Source organism: Palaemon carinicauda, chromosome 13 (assembly GCF_036898095.1).
Source record: "Palaemon carinicauda isolate YSFRI2023 chromosome 13, ASM3689809v2, whole genome shotgun sequence".
In the NCBI taxonomy this organism is placed as follows: domain Eukaryota; kingdom Metazoa; phylum Arthropoda; class Malacostraca; order Decapoda; family Palaemonidae; genus Palaemon; species Palaemon carinicauda.
This window is the reverse complement of record NC_090737.1, coordinates 4,326,295-4,344,762: the sequence shown is the minus strand read 5'-3', so window position 1 is coordinate 4,344,762 and position 18,468 is coordinate 4,326,295. Positions and strand designations below refer to the sequence as shown.

Here is an 18,468-nt window from a genome sequence, read left to right as displayed (position 1 = left end):
CTCAAGAGCTATTCCATGTTCTATAAATACAAAAGTACTACTTTTACTAATGCCATTAAACATAGCAAAGAACAGCAGATCATAATGCTGGTATTTAACGTTAACGAAGCATCAGTCAAAAATAGGAAAACCACAATTTACTATGGGAAAACCAATTCTTACAAAAAAACTCTTTTGTTTTCTTGTCTGTAGTTCAAATATTTCTATCAGAAAGAGTTAAATGCAAATATTCTAAGATTAATATTAATAGCTTCCCCACTAAAAGACATATAATTTAAAGGTAGTAGGTTGGCCAGAGCCCTAGCCACTCATTGAGATACTACCACTAGTGTTATGAGGTCCTTTGGGTGGTCAGACAGTATTACACTGGATCCTTCTCTCTGGTTACGGTTAATTTTTCCTTTCCCAACACATACACAGAATAGTCTGGCCTATTCTTTACAGATTCTCCTTTGTCCTCATACACCTGACAACACTGAGATTACCAAATAACTCTTCTTCTCCCAAGGGGTTAATTACTGCACCGTAATTGTTCAGTGGCCACTTTCCTCTTTGTAAGGGTAGAAGAGACTCTTTAGCTATGGTAAGCAGCTCTTCTAGGAGAAGGACACTTCAAAAGCAAACCATTGTTCTCTAGTCTTGGATAGTGCCACAGCCTCTGTACCATGGTCTTCCACTGTCTTGGGTTAGAGTTCTCTTGCGAAAGGGTCCCCTCGGGCACACTAGTCTATCAAATTTCTCTTCCTATGTTTTGTTAAAGTTTTTACAGTATATATATATATTTATTTTAATATTGTTAGTGTTATTAAAATATTCTAGTCTTCTTTGTTTCCTTTCCTCACTGAGCTACTTTCCCTGTTGGAGCCCCTGGACTTACAGCATCCTGCTTTTCCAACTAGGGTTGTAGCTTAGCAAGTAATAATAATTGCAAAGTTGTATGTTGTCTTATAAGTTACATACATAATTTTGTCAGCAAAGATACACAGCTGAGTTCCTTCCCTTTAATAAAAAGCAGCAGATTAAGTCATACACTCAGCAATATTCATGGGTAACATCAAGAAGGAAGAAATAGAATTCCAATTGAATCATAGGAGCCATCCCCTTCCCGAACTCTAAGAAAAAAACAACAAATTTATCTCCACTGAAAAAATGTAAACTTGATTAATGATGATGATGATTAGCTGTGCAGTAATGAAGTATGTAGATGATAGGGAAAATGTACTGCACAGAAAAGTAGGTGGCATGATCTCGGGAGGGTGGAAAGGAGAGCGATCTGATTGCTCAGAATGTCTCCCTTCGGAGGAAGGCAGTGACATGGGCTTCATCTGTAAGAAGAAATGGCTTTCGCTCCATAGAGCATTTAGCGTTCATCATGGATGTTACCAGTTTCTTCTCCTCTCGCTGAGATATGAAGGAGTCACACCTAGACATGTCTCTGCATCTAGAAATGTTGCTAGAGACTGACAGATCTAGTCATAAGACATGTCCTGTGACTGAGACCAGTCTCGAGTCGTTGGGTGAGTCTTAGTGTTGGCCTTAGGCTGTGTGCCTTTTGAAGATCGGAGGAAACAGGTGATGTGACCTGAGTTAAATCAGCATGAAGAATCTCTCTTAGATTACTTCTTGCTCTTCTTTGCAAACTCAGTTCAATGCACATGAGGTCACTCCCTACACTCAGAACAGGGGGAATCCTGTGGATTATAATGCCACCCCCCTACAGAAGCTACAAAGCTCCGGACACATCATCGGCCGGGATTCCTAGGACAAAACCACACTTCCATCTACAGAGCCGTCGTCATCAACAGCAAAGCAAGCAGGTACACAAACCATCTGTAAAGGAATAAAGACCATAAATAGAGCCAAAGAAGGATGCCGAGAAGTACGTCTATACAGAACGGCAACCAAGGTCAAAGTGAAGAAAGCGTTTTCAGTCGGGTGGGCAGGGGTTAGCTGCCACTCAATTGTTTACTTCATTGAAGTTATATACCTCATAAAGACCGAAGGTTTGTATCATGTATAAAAACAAACTGTAACTAGGTATAATACAAACCGATAATTTATTTCAAATCGTAAGATAAAATAACAGCAAACAAGTTTGTCCAGTCAAACAAATCATTTGACTTTAAAGAATTGATTTGTTTACTTGTGAGGCAGGAAAAGGGTCAAACAGTGTGTTAATGACTTATCCACTCTTTACTGAACCAACTACCATGCCAGGTAAGGGAAAACAAGTTTTTCTTTAATAGTTGAACTTTTCAAACATCTTTGAAGAAATACCATTAAAGTTTGGGTAAGTCATTAACCTAATATGGAACTGCAGATTTATGGTTTTTGTTTGGGTATAAATGAATTTTGTGTTTGTTAGACAACAGATTTGGCACTTTAATCTTGTAGTATAACTCTTTAGTGGTCACCCTTTTATCTTTGTCTTGAAACAAACTCCAATCACCATTCCTATAAGGTAAACATTAGATAGTCACAAAAAACAATTATCAGACATTGCTCTACTGTATATTACACTTACTGAGTTTCATTACACATTACATGTAACCATAAACATTACAAAGAATGCAAAATTTATTACTTACCTTGGAGTCGTTTGGAAAGTTCCTGACCGTGGAGGATATTTGCAAGTTTGGAATTACTGTACAGAGAATTTCGTTTCTTAGTGTCCCATCCTTTCTCAGCATCTAAGTTATCAAAGTCTATCTTGCCATATTTATATAGAGATGAGGACACGATCACAATGCTGAAATAGTAATAAACAACTAATTATAATTCTTCTAACATGTGATATGGCAGAGACATCGGCATTTAGACTGAAAATGTGACAAGTAAAAATGTATGATTCTCATAAATCTGACCTGAAAGATTTGTCCATACAATTATATCTTAAGGTATTTAGTATGTTAGATTTTATTTTAAAATTGATATATTGTTAAATTTAATTCTAAAATCAATATTTAATCATCAATGTTGAAAGCAAGATTTCAACCCTAATTGGAAAAGCTGAATCTTTTGGGTCCAACACAGAAAGCACTCCTATAAGGAAAAATAATAAAGTAAAAAAAACAAAGATAACGTGTAAACTATGAGACTTATGCCAACCTGCTCAATCATAAAGCAGCAGTTGCATAATATTTAACTTTTCAAGTTCCACAGATTCAAATATTTGATTGGCAAGATCATTCACAAGAATACTGCGTAAAATTGAACCTCATTAAAGAAAAGACTTAGAATATGACAAATTCGAAGATAATTTGTATTTTTCCTAACCATACAAACCTTAGCTATTTACAAAGGGTTATTACTTTTAGCGTAGCTGAAATGGCGAGCCATTAGAATTTAACGAGGGTGTATTACCCCCGCGCTAGTTAGCGGGGGGGTAGGGGAGTGGTAGCTAGCTACCCCTCCTCCCCCTCACACACAGGTGAATACTCACTTTCACTTAGAGGTAGGACTTGTCTTGGGGGACAGGGCTGGCGGGCAAATATGTGTAAATAGCTAAGGTTTGTATGGTTAGGAAAAATACAAATTATCTTCGAATTTGTCATTTGTTCCGTAACCGAAATACAAACCACGCTATTTACAAAGGGTGACTTATCCCTTAGGAAGGGTGGAAAGTCCCCAGCCATACTGGCTTTGGCTTTACCCGGGGACTCAGAATCCGAGTGAGTCGCACTCGAGAAAAGGAGTCCCTGCACCTCACAAGTTCCTTGCACCGCAAGGAACCATGTGGCCTACGTAAGCTTGTGTGTGAAGGAAGAAGTGTGACCCGTCTTAGGCAGTTGACCTGGAGTTCCAGAAGGAACTCTGGGTTAAGACGTTCCCAATACCACCTCGTCAGGGTATGGGGGACGCGACAGTATTGACTCAATACTCGGAACACAAGGAAGCATGGTTTACCTGCAGAGGTTCGAGGTCAGCTATGCAGAGACCAGGATGCTGCTTCCCCGTAGAGGGGATGATGAAGAAAGAAGTAAGGGCCAGACATACTTCTTTCGTTCATGCAGACTAAAACCTGATAACAATGCCCTCAACCTTCTGCTACCTGTCCAAAAAGGAGCCTGAGGTTAGACCAGCTGTTGTGTAGCCACCACAGAGCGATAGAAAACGTATCAAGACTCCTGTGGGTCACGCCCTGCAGGAAGCGGGCTGCGAAGGTCATCAGACGCTTCCAGACTCCAGCTTGTAGCACCTGCGTCACAGAGTAGTATTACTCGAAGGGGAGGGACGTTGCGATGTATCCAACATCGTGCTGTAGGGCGACGTGACGGGGGAGGGTCTGAAGACAGGTCGAGATGAATGTCCTTGAGTCCGGGCTGAAGAGGTATACTGGTGACTCTCCCCCCATGTCCTCCTTGTGTTCCCAAATCGGCTGCAACTGAGGCCAAACTGCAGCTGTTCCCAGCGCTAACCTCTCGATTCCTGTACTGGCAAGAAAGAGAAGGTCTTGGGACATCAGACACAGAATGGAGACTCAAAATCTTGAATGAATCGGACCGAAGGGTCGGGACCCTCAGATTCTGAGTCTAGCCAACAACTCAGGAGCGAGCCTGAATGTTGCCTTCCCCTCTTCCTTAGAAAGGGGGGGAGTAGTAAGAGACCAAGAAGATTGCTTACACACTGGCCGTGGCCAGAGTGAGCAGAAGACCCAGGGCGGAATACAATCCGAGGCCTGTCGTAAAAGGGTCTTGAGAAGATCTCTTAAAGGACTAAAAGTCCGAGCCATGCTCCAAGTTGGAGGTCTTCCTCCGACTAGGGCAGGGACGATCGTAGCTTCGCATGAGCGAGGATAGATCCAGCGGGCAGGAAAAAGTTATTCCTTTAAGCCTGAAGGTCAGGGAAAGGCTGAGCGACAGGCTTCATTGCCAAGAGCGGAAAGGAGTTTCCTCCCGCCGAAAGGCAATAAGACTGTTATTGCTGGAGAAGAGGCCTCACGGGAAGAGGTATATCTCCCACGGCACCAACCACCTTAGACTCTTCACTTTGCCTGGGAGACCCCTGTGGATGACTATCGCAGATGACGCGACCTCCGTACCGCGACTGTAGCGGGTTGTCTCTTCTAGAGGAGGAAGCGTAGTGTCTCCAGGCATGAAGCCGAAGCGACGCCCCGGTTCGGGAGAGATGTCGCAGTGTGGTTGCTTGAGTAGTCTGCGCCGTGGGAGAAGCTCTCCCGTGAGTTCCGTCAGGGGAAGCAGAGGGTCCAGAAACCGTTCTGCACATAGTCCCAGTGGAGCTCTCCCATTGAAAGGTTGACAGACAACCTGGTTTTGTTGAGACCCATTGTCCGCAGGCAAAAAGGAGGGAAGACGCAGGCGTCGAAGTTGTCCCACCATCACCGGAATGCATCTTGCCAGAGTCTCGGGGTCTGAGACTGGGGGGAAAACTAGCGGAAGCTTGAGGTTCCAAGCTGTCGCGATCAGGTCCCCCAGACCAGCACTTGCTGGTTACCCAAGGTCAAAGACCCCTAGGTACACTCTCTCTATGAGGCTCTGCTCGGATAGTCTGAGAGAAACATTCCCCTGCCTGGAATGAGAGAGCTGATGGAGGAATTGAGAGAATCTCAATCATCCCGATATCTCTACTGCAAGATGTGAAGGTGTGAAAATGCGTCCCCTGCTGGTTAGCATGAAGTCGACACGCAACGGGGCGACTTGGCAGGAGCGGTAGGATCTGAAGAGGGGCCAGACTAAGGCCCTTAAGCCTGCCTGAATGATGGAGAGGTATCCTTCAGGTCTTGACCATAGGCCTGGACCGGAACATGCCCCCCCCCCTTTCCTTTGACGAGTCCGAGAACCGCATCAAGAATGTGGGGAAAGGACGAGAATATCCACTACCATCAAGAGGCTCCATAGGTCAACACCCATTGCAGGTTTAATAGTTCCGCTGGTCCCATAGGGCCAGGGAGTCCGGTTAAACATTGCCTGAAGCCACCGGAACTTGGATCGCCCCACATGGAACTTATCCTGAGGCGACCGTTCGGACTATAAACGGGTCAATGAGGAAAGAAGAACTAGGAAACGTTCCAAGGTAGGGCTGAAAACTCTGCTTGACTGAGAACAGGTACTGCGACTCTCCTCAGTCTTGCCACGGTGAACCGAAAGGAAGGCTCGGAGGATGTGGTAACAGAATCTGGCGTCCCCAGGTGGTCACCCATCCAAGTACCGACGTTGCTTAACCTCGCTGGACGGACGAGAAGCGGGGTTTCCAACGTGGTAAGGCGGTTGACTCAATATCATGGCCAGTTACTCCAGATGTTGAGGCAGAGGAAGAGAAGGCTCCAAGCAAAATACCATGAGCCCACACTCATGGTCAGCATTCGGAAGCTTTTCCCGGCGCTGAAGAAGGTCGAAACCCGAGCCTACCGGAGTTGACCAGCCCTCCAAACAGCAGAGGAGGCGGAAGTCTGCACCTGAGCGGCCAAGAGGAAGGCAGGGAGAGTTCTCTGGGGAAACAAACCTGCTATGCCACGGCGGGATAGCCACACTGCATCATAAGCAGGAATACTTGCAGTTTAGGCTGAATTCGACGAGCACCCTGGAAGATGGATGGAATGGAAACTGAAAGTACCCGTCCTTCCGATCCAGGGTTAAAGGAGTCCTGTCGCCTCGTTACCAGTCTGATCGATTCTGCTGGTCTACGCTGGCCGAAGTTTGTTCGACAAACTTGATCAGGGCTGAGAGGTCGACTATGGACATCCCCTCTCAGATCCTTCCTTACAAGAAAGGATCGACTGAGGGGGCCGGGGGTGAAGCCGTCGATGATCCTAAGGAAGACCTTCGCCTAAGGTATGGATCATTCTGCCCAACCGGGCAACTCTGCTGATGCTATGGCATAGAGGTTCAGAGACACTGAATTCGCTGACAGAGACGGCAGGCGCGATATCCTTGGCTACTCACAGAGATTGTGCGGGAATGGGCATCGGGAAGCTGTCATTCGGATGAGTAACCTTAAGCATCCTCCCAGCGAAAAAACCTGCAATCCTAGAGTTCGTGAACTCCTTTTAGGACTATGCCCCCCCGGGGGAGTCTCCCGTGCCATCTGTTCCTGACAGGAGGAAACTGCAAGTGGACACCTTGTCCCAGTTGTCGTAGCCGATAACTTAGGCCGACGTGGTTGAAAGAAAAGGGAGCTGGAGCCCTGCAGAGTCTGGAAGAAAGCGCCTTGGAGAAGTGAAACCGGAAGTCGATTTACTCCGCACAGCAGATGTTTAAGTCTCTGTCCTTGGGCAAAGACAAAACTCTTCTCAAGGATGGAAGGGTGTCTGAGGTCGTTGACCTCCACAGATGAGACACCCGAAGGAAGCCTTCAGTCAGTGCGTCCAGATGGTACAACATCGAGCTTGTCCGCAAGTAGATACTTAACGACGAAAGGCCAAGGTGCCTGAGCTCGAGAGGAGGAAAGTACCCTTGATCTTCCTGTAGCTTCCTTGAACCAAACCTCGGGCCGTAACCGAGGAGGGAAAGAACCTGGTAAGCTCCCAGAGGAAGAGGTAAGCAGTCACCCCTTGTCCGATGGAGAAATCTTCAACGGAAAGCCCCCCCGCCAAAAATCCTTCCAGGGCGGGAGAAGGAGAGAGTACTCGTGCAGGAGAGGGGACCCTCGAGACCGACCTCTTGGGAACCAACTTCGCCCTGGGGGAAGTCACCACGAAGTCCACTCCTCTCTTTCTCTTCAGCGTAGGAGAGACAGCCGCTGGTTTGTTACCCTGGCCGGTGAGTGCTGGTTTCATAAACCTCATTAACGCCCGTGCCAGTGGATCAAACCATGTCTGCTGCTCCAAGGACACAGAGTCCGAAATCCTCGCTAAGGTGAAAGGGATCGGGCGATCCTTTGGAGAGGACACGACGGTTCCTGCCTGAAAAGAAGGTGGGAAGAATGCTGTACTGACCTGTCTTCGTCCTGCACTACCAACCTGTGCTTGGATGGAGGTGATCCCGAGTGCCGCCTAGGAGCACGCATCCCTGCTGCTACCACCGGCTGTGGAATTCGCCGCGAACTCTGGTCGCGCGAGGGCGAACGGTCGCGCAAAGGCGAATGGTCGCGCGGGCGCACAGGCGAGTGGTCGCGCGGGCGCGCAGGCGAGCGGTCGCGAGGGCGCGCACGCGAGCGATCGCGCGGGCGCGCACGCGAGCGATCGCGCGGGGCGCGCGATCGCGTGGGCGAGCGATCGCGCGGGCGCGCAGGTGAGCGATCGCGCGGGCGCGCAGGCGAATGGGCGTGACGGCGAGGGATCGTGCTGCCGCGTAGGTGAAGAAGATCGCTGGCGGTAAGCGATGGCGAGCAGCATGTGTAGGTGAATGATCGCGTGATAGGGTGCGATGGTGATCAGCATCCGCAAGAGGGCGAGCGTTCAGGGTTGTGCGATGAGGAGCAGCATGCGTAAGCGGGCAATCGTGCAGGGTTGTGCGATGGCGAGCAGCATGCGCAGGTGAATGATCGCGTGAAAGGGTGCGATGGTGATCAGCATCCGCAAGAGGGCGATCGTTCAGGGTTGTGCGATGAGGAGCAGCATGCGTAAGCGGGCAATCGTTCAGGGTTGTGCGATGGCGAGCAGCATGCGCAGGTGAATGATCGCGTGAAAGGGTGCGATGGTGATCAGCATCCGCAAGAGGGCGATCGTTCAGGGTTGTGCGATGAGGAGCAGCATGCGTAAGCGGGCAATCGTTCAGGGTTGTGCGATGGCGAGCAGCATGCGCAGGTGAATGATCGCGTGAAAGGGTGCGATGGTGATCAGCATCTGCAAGAGGGCGATCATTCAGGGTTGTGCGATGAGGAGCAGCATGCGTAAGCGGGCAATCGTTCAGGGTTGTGCGATGGCGAGCAGCATGCGCAGGTGAATGATCGCGTGAAAGGGTGCGATGGTGATCAGCATCCGCAGTTGAGGGTCGCGCGATGGCTATCAGCATCCGCAGTTGAGGGTCGCGCGATGGCGATCAGCATCCGCAGTTGAGGGTCGCGCGATGGCGATCAGCATCCGCAGTTGAGGGTCGCGCGATGGCGATCAGCATCCGCAGTTGAGGGTCGCGCGATGGCGATCAGCATCCGCAGTTGAGGGTCGCGCGATGGCGATCAGCATCCGCAGTTGAGGGTCGCGCGATGGCGATCAACATCCGCAGTTGAGGGTCGCGCGATGGCGATCAGCATCCGCAGTTGAGCTAGTAGCTGGCGAACCATGTTCCTTCAGAAGTGTTGGAGAACGTTGGCGTGCCAGCTGTAACACACGTGGGCGATCCGGAGATCGCTGGCGAGCTGATGATCGCTGGCGAGCTGACGATCGCTGACGAGCTGATGATCGCTGACGAGCTGATGATCGCTGACGAGCTGATGATCGCTGACGAGCAGAAGGCTACGCGTGGAAGCCTGCGCAAAGAAGAAGAGTCCTTGACCCCGACCTGAACCAAAGTTCTAGATCGCGAGGGCGAACGTGGGCGCACAGGGCACGTAACAGGAACCGCAGGGAAGATCATCTTGAAAGCGCTGACGAACAGGAGAGCGCTGACGAACAGAAGGGCGCGCAGGGAAACCCTGACACGCAAGGGAAGAACCCCCGTGGGGGCAACCCTTTGACCCGAAGGGATCGTTGTCCGCCGGGAGACTGATGTCCGTCGGAAGACCGCTGTCCGTCGGGAAGACCGTTGTCCGTCGGGAAGACCGTTGCCCGTCGGAAGACGAGATTAGACTGCTGTCCATCTGCACCAAGACGGAAGATCGAGAAAAAGAAGTCGTAGGCTGCAAACGGAGATTCAAAAAGGCGCCTCCAGCACCCTTATAGGGAGATGAGAGGCCCTTACGACGAGGCGGACGGAGGGCCTTACGGCGAGGGAGGCCAACAGCAACAGCAACAGAAGAAACCTCCGAAGAGGAGTCTCTATGAGTGTACTCTCTCGCGAACGAAAGAGAAACACTTCGTGGAAGAGACTGGTCAGCCAGTGACCTAAAAGGGGCAATCCTCCGAAGAGGAGCTCCTGCAGTTGCCCAGCCCCTTGAGCGAAACTGCAGGTGCGACCGCTCAGCACCAAGAGCATAGTCGCACGAAAAAAAGGCAAGAGAAGAACCCCCCAAAAGAGGAAAAGCTCAAGCCTGGACAGGAAAAAACTTCCCTCGGAAGGAAAGTTATCCGCCCAAGGAGGCAAGCCTCCTGACTGTTCTAAAATGAACTGGAGAGCTGTCCGTCGACACGGGAGTACTACCAGTAGAAGGAGACACGCCCCTGACGACAATACAAGGGGGGAGGCAGCAACAGCCGAATCCCCAGGACTCAACCAGACAGCTCACACCGTTGCTATATTACAGAAACGAACTAGATCGGTAACTGTAAAAAAATAAAACAAATAATATTAGTACACATTCATTCCCCGGGAAGGCTCCGAAGAGGAATCCCGAGGAAAAGGAACAAGAATTACACAACAGGCACGTGCCCTCACAACCACTTACACTCGCGGAAGGAGAGCTGTAACCAAAACAGAATTATAACAATTATAATTATGTAACTATGTAATTATGTAATTTAAAAATGAATGAACACTAAAGAAAAAACGAAAACCCCGAAAGGAATCGTTCTACAAGCTGAAAAATTAACAACTACAATTAGATTCATAAACTAATTGAGACAAAATGTACGGCGTAGCAACCCCACCCACACGGGAAGGAAGCTACAAGGGCGTAGTAAAACATAGTAAAAGGGTGAACGACCTCAAGAGAGAGAGAGAGAGAGAAAGACCGAAGTCAAACTCGATCGCAACCCATAAAATTAGGCCGTGGTGGCCTAACTGCCGAGGCCTCCACGAGATATCGTACACTACACACACACATCTGAAAAGGAAACTTACTTATTTCTATACTCAAATATATATACAAACATGAAAACATGTTTACATATATATTGAGTAAAAGAAAAGTAAGCGATTAAGTAAAGACAAAACAGACAATGGCTGCCAAGCGAGGACCAAGACAGAGACGTCTGTCACAGTCCGAGCCAAAAGTGAAAGTGAGTATTCACCTGTGTGTGAAGGGGAGGAGGGGTAGCTAGCTACCACTCCCCTACCCCCCCGCTAACTAGCGCGGGGGTAATACACCCTCGTTAAATTCTAATGGCTCGCCATTTCAGCTACGCTAAAAGTAATAACCCTTTGTAAATAGCGTGGTTTGTATTTCGGTTACGGAACAATTATCGGTTACAATTCACATAAACTAAGTAATCATTGATGAGCTTTAAAAATATTGCATAAAAACTGTTGTAGGCTATGAAATATAGGTAGATAGTCATTATTTATGAGGTTTTTTTAAAGGTTAGGAAATTATATTAGCAATATTGTTTGTTGTTTATACTGCATATGCACAATAGTGGTAGCTTGAAATCAGCTGGAGACAAACTAAACAAACGATAAAAATATTGTATGATTGTCAGCTGTTGAAATCCACTCAAAATTGTTAGAGCGTGACTATAGAAAAGCAGTATTTCCCGATTGTAAAGAAGGCTTTCAGGGACGTATCTCCCCGTGTGAACAGTTGGGGAGCAGTTGACAGTCTGAAGCACAGGGCGAATTGGAACATTACTCCCTATAGGACAAGGTGAAGGTACTATTGGCAAGATGGAGGAATGGGGGGATTATGGTTCCTTCAGGTTCATTGAAAGCATGAAGTCCTCCTCTCTGATGGCAGGCCATATGTCACTTGCTGCTCTATGCTGAACTGAGTCTAAAAACAAAATTCTCCAGCCTCGATCAACTTCTCCACCAGGAAGAACCGACTATAGAACCCCAGAGAACTGTCTTCTCCATTGCTTTGCTTTACTTCAGCTGCTAAGGCCAAAACTTTTAGCAGTTCCGGAGGAACTCTAGACAGGCCAAGCAGAAAAGAACAAGTGACTTTTTTTCTGTATGAGTGAGTGTGTGGGAACATTAACAGTGACCCAAAGATTGCCAGAAGAACGATTGCATGAGACAGATAACGAAGAAATCCTAGAAGAACAAACTTGTTCAATTTCTTAAGGGTGGTGGAAAATGACAACGCTCACTCAGGGGACTTCAAATAAGCAAAGGATAACACTAGCCAGTGTTATGTCCTTCAGTGCCTGCACGGATTATACAGGGGTAGAGGGCGCACCGGTGGTACACCTGGCTACCTAATCGGCAATTGCCGCGAGTTTTGAAATTCTGCCGTGACGTCGGGGACTAAAGCTATATATATAACTACCAGGTAAGTCAGATGTTTAAAACTTCATATTTTGTGCCAAATAAAACACATGAGGTCACAAGTGATTATCTAGGTTTTAAAATCTATTTAGAAGTGGCTGGGGAGATAAGGTTAAGGATGATATGAAGAGAGGAAGTTTGGTGGAAGAGTATGCCTTTGATTGAAGGCATTGGAGAGGGTGCATCAGGCAAACAACCCCTTAATGTAGGGATAAGAGTGGGGAAGATGATGAAGATTTTAGTAATCTGTAACGTATAGAAAGAGAGAGCCATCAAAATAGGAGCCCTACTAAGTCTTTAGGCTACCATATCTTGCTAACCAATAATATACTGTATGCTGTATGCGACTGAATCGTCAAGAGCCCCGAATCTATCTAAAGCATTTATATAAGTTAATATCTGTATACAAAACATGTCTGAAAGGAAATTGATTATTACTGTGTACAGGAAAGAAAAAAGATACCGCAGATAATTGCATGTTAGGCTATAAACTATTTAACAAATATGAAAAAAATTACTTTAAAAATAAGGAATATCAAACATGATTATATTTCTAATCTTATATGAAAAGATAAACTGACAGAAAATAAAAGCCTAGTAAAGTAGGTTATTGAAAAAGTTACAAAAGACTAAAGCTCACCGTGAATTTGGAGTGCTCTCTACACGGTTAAGCAGTAAATGTGTGAGGAGAAAATGACCTAGGTGGTTAACTCCAAAGTGAATTTCAAAACCATCCTTGGTTTTCTTACGTTCATCCGGAGGAATATAAACGCCGGCGTTGTTCACCAACACGTCGAGTTTATCAAATTTTTCAAGAAAATTTGATGCAAATGTTCTGATGGAGTCCATGTCACCCAAGTCTAGGTCCATAACAATCTGAAATTATACAAAATATTAATTCTTGCTCCAGAGAGTTTCATAGACTCATCAATCTAGTATCAATTGCAGAATTGGAAGATGTTGCAGAATTGTTTAAAGGTTGGAAGACTAAAATGGAGAGGATACTATTGAAAATCAATTTAACAAATGGCTAAGGATTATTATAAAAAATTTGTTTTAAAGCTTTTTGTACTTTTTCTACATAAACAAACCAGTCTTATGTATGAACATTCCCAGAGCAAGTTGGTAAACGAAGCTTGGTAATACTGTAAGATAGTACTGCCCCCCCCCCCCTTACATATAACACCACTTATTCATTTTGCATATAAGGTGAATGAAGATTGGTTGAAGTGGGACTAAAATAAAAAACTGGTTTATATTTGAGAAAGTACAAGTTAGTTAACATGAGACACCAAGATGAGTAAGAAAAGGTTATGAAAATAAGCTCTACTACTGTCTCCCCCCTCCCCCCTCTTTAAGGGAGAGCGGAGAGAATCCCTTCTTTTAAGTTGATGCTCAAGATAGGATACCCCGTCATATCTCTCTCTCGTGCATCAGTGGCCATTTCATTACATACATCAGCCTGAAGGCTGCCTCAAAGAGAAAGTCAAGGAGAGAAGAAGTAGTAATCCACTCTTTTAAACTCAGACTTATGTAAATGTCTGTGCCTTAGCGAGATACTTTTCCATCTACAAGGGGCTGGGGTAACTACACAAGATTTTGGGCAACCATCAAGGGTCATAAGGAGTAGGTGACCTAAAGTTTGTATGCAATATCCCTTGGGTAAAATTAGGTAAGGGGGTCTGTTTATGACAGTTCATTATTTGCAAAATAGAGTACTGTAGGTGTTCCTGAACCCCCAAGAATAAGGAAAAGGCCTGAACTTTGTGAACCCTGGGCTGGAGATAAAATAATTTACAACACTGCCTTCTTGTGCATACTTACTAGTATTAATAAAGACGTCCTAGTATCAACAAATAAAGTCCTGGTACTTATAACTAAGCTGCCAAGTTTAATTCAGAAAGGACAGCAAGACTTACCTGGTTACAAAAGTATTGCATATAAATTACCGCGAGTGAAGTCTTAGAGGGAGGGGATAGAGAAGACCTCTTACTACTTGCCGCTATCTGATGGCTTATAATTTTAGCAACAAACTCCAGAATGAACAGCAATAAGTGTGGCACCCAACCCTTCAAAGACCCGAAGCTTTTAAGAGTGAAGTCTCTATCCACAGTTTCCCCAAAGGGTTCAGATTGCGCTAGAGTTAAAACTTCAGAAAACAAGTTACATTCCACCTTTGAGTCAGAGTTAATAAGGTGACCAAGAATTGAAGTTCCTCATGAGTACGGATAACTCAAAACAATGAGAGGGCCATGCCCTTTAGTATGAAGACCTGATTCAGAGCAGATAAATAGCCTTTCACAGATTATCTCAATGATGGTGAACTAGAAAACCTACGATCGTTTGAAGAGTAATCCCATCAATGATAAAAACTGTAGAAGATAGCCCAATTTCTCAGGTAAATTGCTACCGAGAACTGCAGGAAATATCCAAGCATTTCTCTCACACACTTTTGATTAGTCTCTCTCTTGCAAGAACTACATCATGGCCTCCATTTCTTAACCCTTTAACCCCCAGGCTATTTGGAAATTTCCAACCCTTAACCCCCAGGGGGTTATTTTTTTCCCAGCACATTTTGCAGTATATTTATTTTAAATTGCTCTAACAGCCTTAATTTTTGTCATAGAGAGGTCAGGTTGGTCTCATTCTCTTGGAAAATGCCTGATTTTTTTCAAAAAATTATCAAAAATATGAAAAAAAAATTTTATAGCTTTTTTTGCAAGGACGTACCGGTACGTCCATGGGGGTAAAGGGATGGCTTTTGTGAAACGTACCAGTACGTCCTTTGGGGTAAAAGGGTTAAAATGCCAATGACTCCAAAGATTGGCAGTACCTAAGCAAGTGGGCCAATCAAATGGAAATTTCTCTCAATCATTTTGACAAGCCAAAATCTAGATACAACTTGAAACATGGCTAATGAAAAGCCCTCAGTGTCATCGTAAGCCCCTATACTACGTGAAAATAAGTCTGATCCCTTGGCTAAATAACTTGATACTCAAATAGGGGGGGAGGCATTTTAACAAGGAAAGAAAACAGAAAATTTTCAATTTTATGCTAGACATCAGTATTCTAAAAGCTTCAAGAGAGAAGCACTATGAACAACAGGGGACACAGAAATAATACAAAGCTTCCACTGCAAATCAAATTCGCTATAAATGACTACTACGCAAAAAAAAAAAAAAAAAAGGAAAATTCAAATTTCTTATGCCAATAATCATACATAATATGCAATGGCACAGAAGTGGAATAAAAGTAACACATGATTAAACCCTAGCACAGAAACTTAAAAAGCTAAACATGAGCTAAAGTACAATAAAAAAAAATTTAAACACAAATAAAATGAAAAATTTTATTTTGATAATAAAATAAATTTTTTAATATACTTACCCGGTGATTATAATAGCTGCAACTCTGTTGCTCTCGACAGAAAAACTCTACGTAAAAATTCGCCAGCGATCGCTATACAGGTAGGGGGTGTACTAAACAGCGCCATCTGTCGTTCAGATACCCAGTACTCATTGTAAACAAAGAACTCAATTTTCTCCTCGGTCCACTGTGTCTCTATTGGGGAGGAAGGGAGGGAGGGTCCTTTAATTTATAATCACCGAGTAAGTATATTCAAAAATTTATTTTATTATCAAAATACAGTAACATTTTTCAATATTTAACTTAGCCGGTGATTATAATAGCTGATTCACACCCAGGGGGGTGGGTAGAGACCAGCAAAATATGTTTACATCATATGAGCTAAGAATTTTTATTTCATTTTAGAAGTTATCAAAATAACTAAACAAAATAAATAGGTACCTGGTAAGGAAGTCGACTTGAACAATTACTCTGCCTTTTTAAGTACGTCTTCCTTACGGAGCCTCGCGATCCTCTTAGGATGCTGAGCGACCCCTAGGAGCTGAAGTATCAAGGGTTGCAACCCATACAACAGGACCTCATCAAAACCTCTAATCTAGGCACTTCTCAAGAAATGACTTTGACCACCCGCCAAATCAACTAGGATGCGAAAGGCTTCTTAGCCTTCCGGACAACCCAAAAACAACAATAAAAACATTTCAAGAGAAAGATTAAAAAGGTTATGGAATTAGGGAATTGTAGTGGTTGAGCCCTCACCCACTACTGCACTCGCTGCTACGAATGGTCCCAGTGTGTAGCAGTTCTCGTAAAGAGACTGGACATCCTTAAGATAAAAAGACGCGAACACTGACTTGCTTCTCCAATAGGTTGCGTTCATTATACTTCGCAGAGATCTATTTTGTTTAAAGGCCACGGAAGTTGCGACAGCTCTAACTTCATGTGTCCTTACCTTCAGCAAAGCTTGGTCTTCCTCATTCAGATGGGAATGAGCTTCTCGTATTAACAGTCTGATAAAATAGGATAAAGCATTCTTTGACATAGGCAAAGATGGTTTCTTAACTGAACACCATAAAGCTTCAGACGGGCCTCGTAAAGGTTTAGTTCGTTTTAAATAGAACTTAAGAGCTCTTACAGGGCATTAAACTCTTTCTAGTTCATTTCCAACCATACGATAAGCTTGGAATATCGAACGATTTTGGCCAAGGTCGAGAAGGCAGCTCGTTTTTGGCTAGAAAACCAAGTTGTAGAGAACATGTAGCCGTTTCAGATGAGAATCCGATGTTCTTGCTGAAGGCATGAATCTCACTGACTCTTTTAGCTGTGGCTAAGCATACCAGGAAAAGAGTCTTTAAGGTGAGATCTTTCAGGGAGGCTGATTGTAGCGGCTCGAACCTGTCTGACATAAGGAATCTTAGTACCACGTCTAAATTCCAACCAGGTGTAACCAAACGACGCTCCTTCGTGGTCTCAAAAGACTTAAGGAGGTCCTGTAGATCTTTATTGTTGGAAAGATCTAAGCCTCTGTGACGGAAGACTGATGCCAACATGCTTCTGTAACCCTTGATAGTGGGAGCTGAAAGAGATCGTTCTTTCCTCAGATATAAGAGGAAGTCAGCTCTTTGAGTTACAGAGGTACTGGTCGAGGATACGGATACTGACTCGCACCAGTTTCGGAAGATTTCCCACTTCGATTGGTAGACTCTAAGGGTGGATGTTCTCCTTGCTCTAGCAATCGCTCTGGCTGCCTCCTTCGAAAAGCCTCTAGCTCTCGAGAGTCTTTCGATAGTCTGAAGGCAGTCAGACGAAGAGCGTGGAGGCCTTGGTGTACCTTCTTTACGTGTGGCTGACGTAGAAGGTCCACCCTTAGGGGAAGTGTTCTGGGAACGTCTACTAGCCATCGAAGTACCTCGGTGAACCATTCTCTCGCGGGCCAGAGGGGAGCAACTAGCGTCAACCTTGTCCCTTCGTGAGAGGCGAACTTCTGCAGTACCTTGTTGACAATCTTGAACGGAGGGAATGCATATAGATCTAGATGTGACCAATCTAGGAGAAAGGCATCTATATGAACTGCTGCTGGGTCCGGGATTGGTGAGCAAAATATTGGGAGCCTCTTGGTCATCGAGGTTGCGAAGAGATCTATGGTTGGCTGGCCCCAGGTGGCCCAAAGTCTCTTGCATACATCCTTGTGGAGGGTCCATTCTGTTAGAATTATTTGTCCCTTCCGACTGAGACAATCTGCCATGACATTCAAGTTGCCTTGGATGAACCTCGTTACTAGTGATAAGTTTAGACCTTTTGACCAGGTGAGGAGGTCCCTTGCGATCTCGTACAACGTCAGAGAGTAGGTCCCTCCTTGCTTGGAGATGTACGCCAAAGCCGTGGTGTTGTCCGAGTTCACCTCCACCACTTTGCCTTGAAGGAGAGACCTGAAGCTTTTCCAGGCCAGACGTACTGCCAGTAGCTCCTTGCAGTTGAAATGCATTGTCCTTTGACTCGAGTTCCATATTCCCGAGCATTCCCGACCGTCTAATGTCGCACCCCAGCCTACGTCCGATGCGTCCGAGAAGAGAACGTGGTTGGGAGTCTGAACAGCCAGGGGAAGACCCTCTCTTAGGTTGATATTGTCCTTTCACCAAGTCAGACAAGACTTTATCTTTTCGGAAACCGGGATCGAGACCGCTTCTAGCGTCTTGTCCTTATTCCAGTGAAAAGCTAGATGGTATTGAAGAGGACGGAGGTGTAGTCTTCCTAGTGACACAAATTGATCCACGGATGACAGTGTCCCTACCAGACTCATCCACAGCCTGACTGAGCAGCGTTCCTTCTTCAGCATCTTCTGGATGGATGGCAGGGCTGGGGGCTGATCGTCTTGTTGTTCAGCAACGTCCTCATCAGAGGGTTC

General features: G+C 45.5%; 1 protein-coding gene across 3 annotated transcripts in view; it reads right to left on the bottom strand.

Moving 5' to 3' along the window:
- The window catches only part of LOC137652138 (retinol dehydrogenase 11-like), a 72,737-nt gene that overhangs the window by 9,796 nt on the left and 44,473 nt on the right, over window positions 1-18,468 (bottom strand). For all 3 annotated transcript variants that reach the window (XM_068385336.1, XM_068385335.1, XM_068385334.1), the window contains exons 4-5: window positions 12,841-13,076; window positions 2,589-2,749 (exon numbers count right to left, since the gene is read on the bottom strand). In XM_068385336.1, coding sequence (XP_068241437.1) covers window positions 2,589-2,749; window positions 12,841-13,076 — 397 coding nt within the window. The remainder of the gene's footprint in view (window positions 1-2,588; window positions 2,750-12,840; window positions 13,077-18,468) is intronic.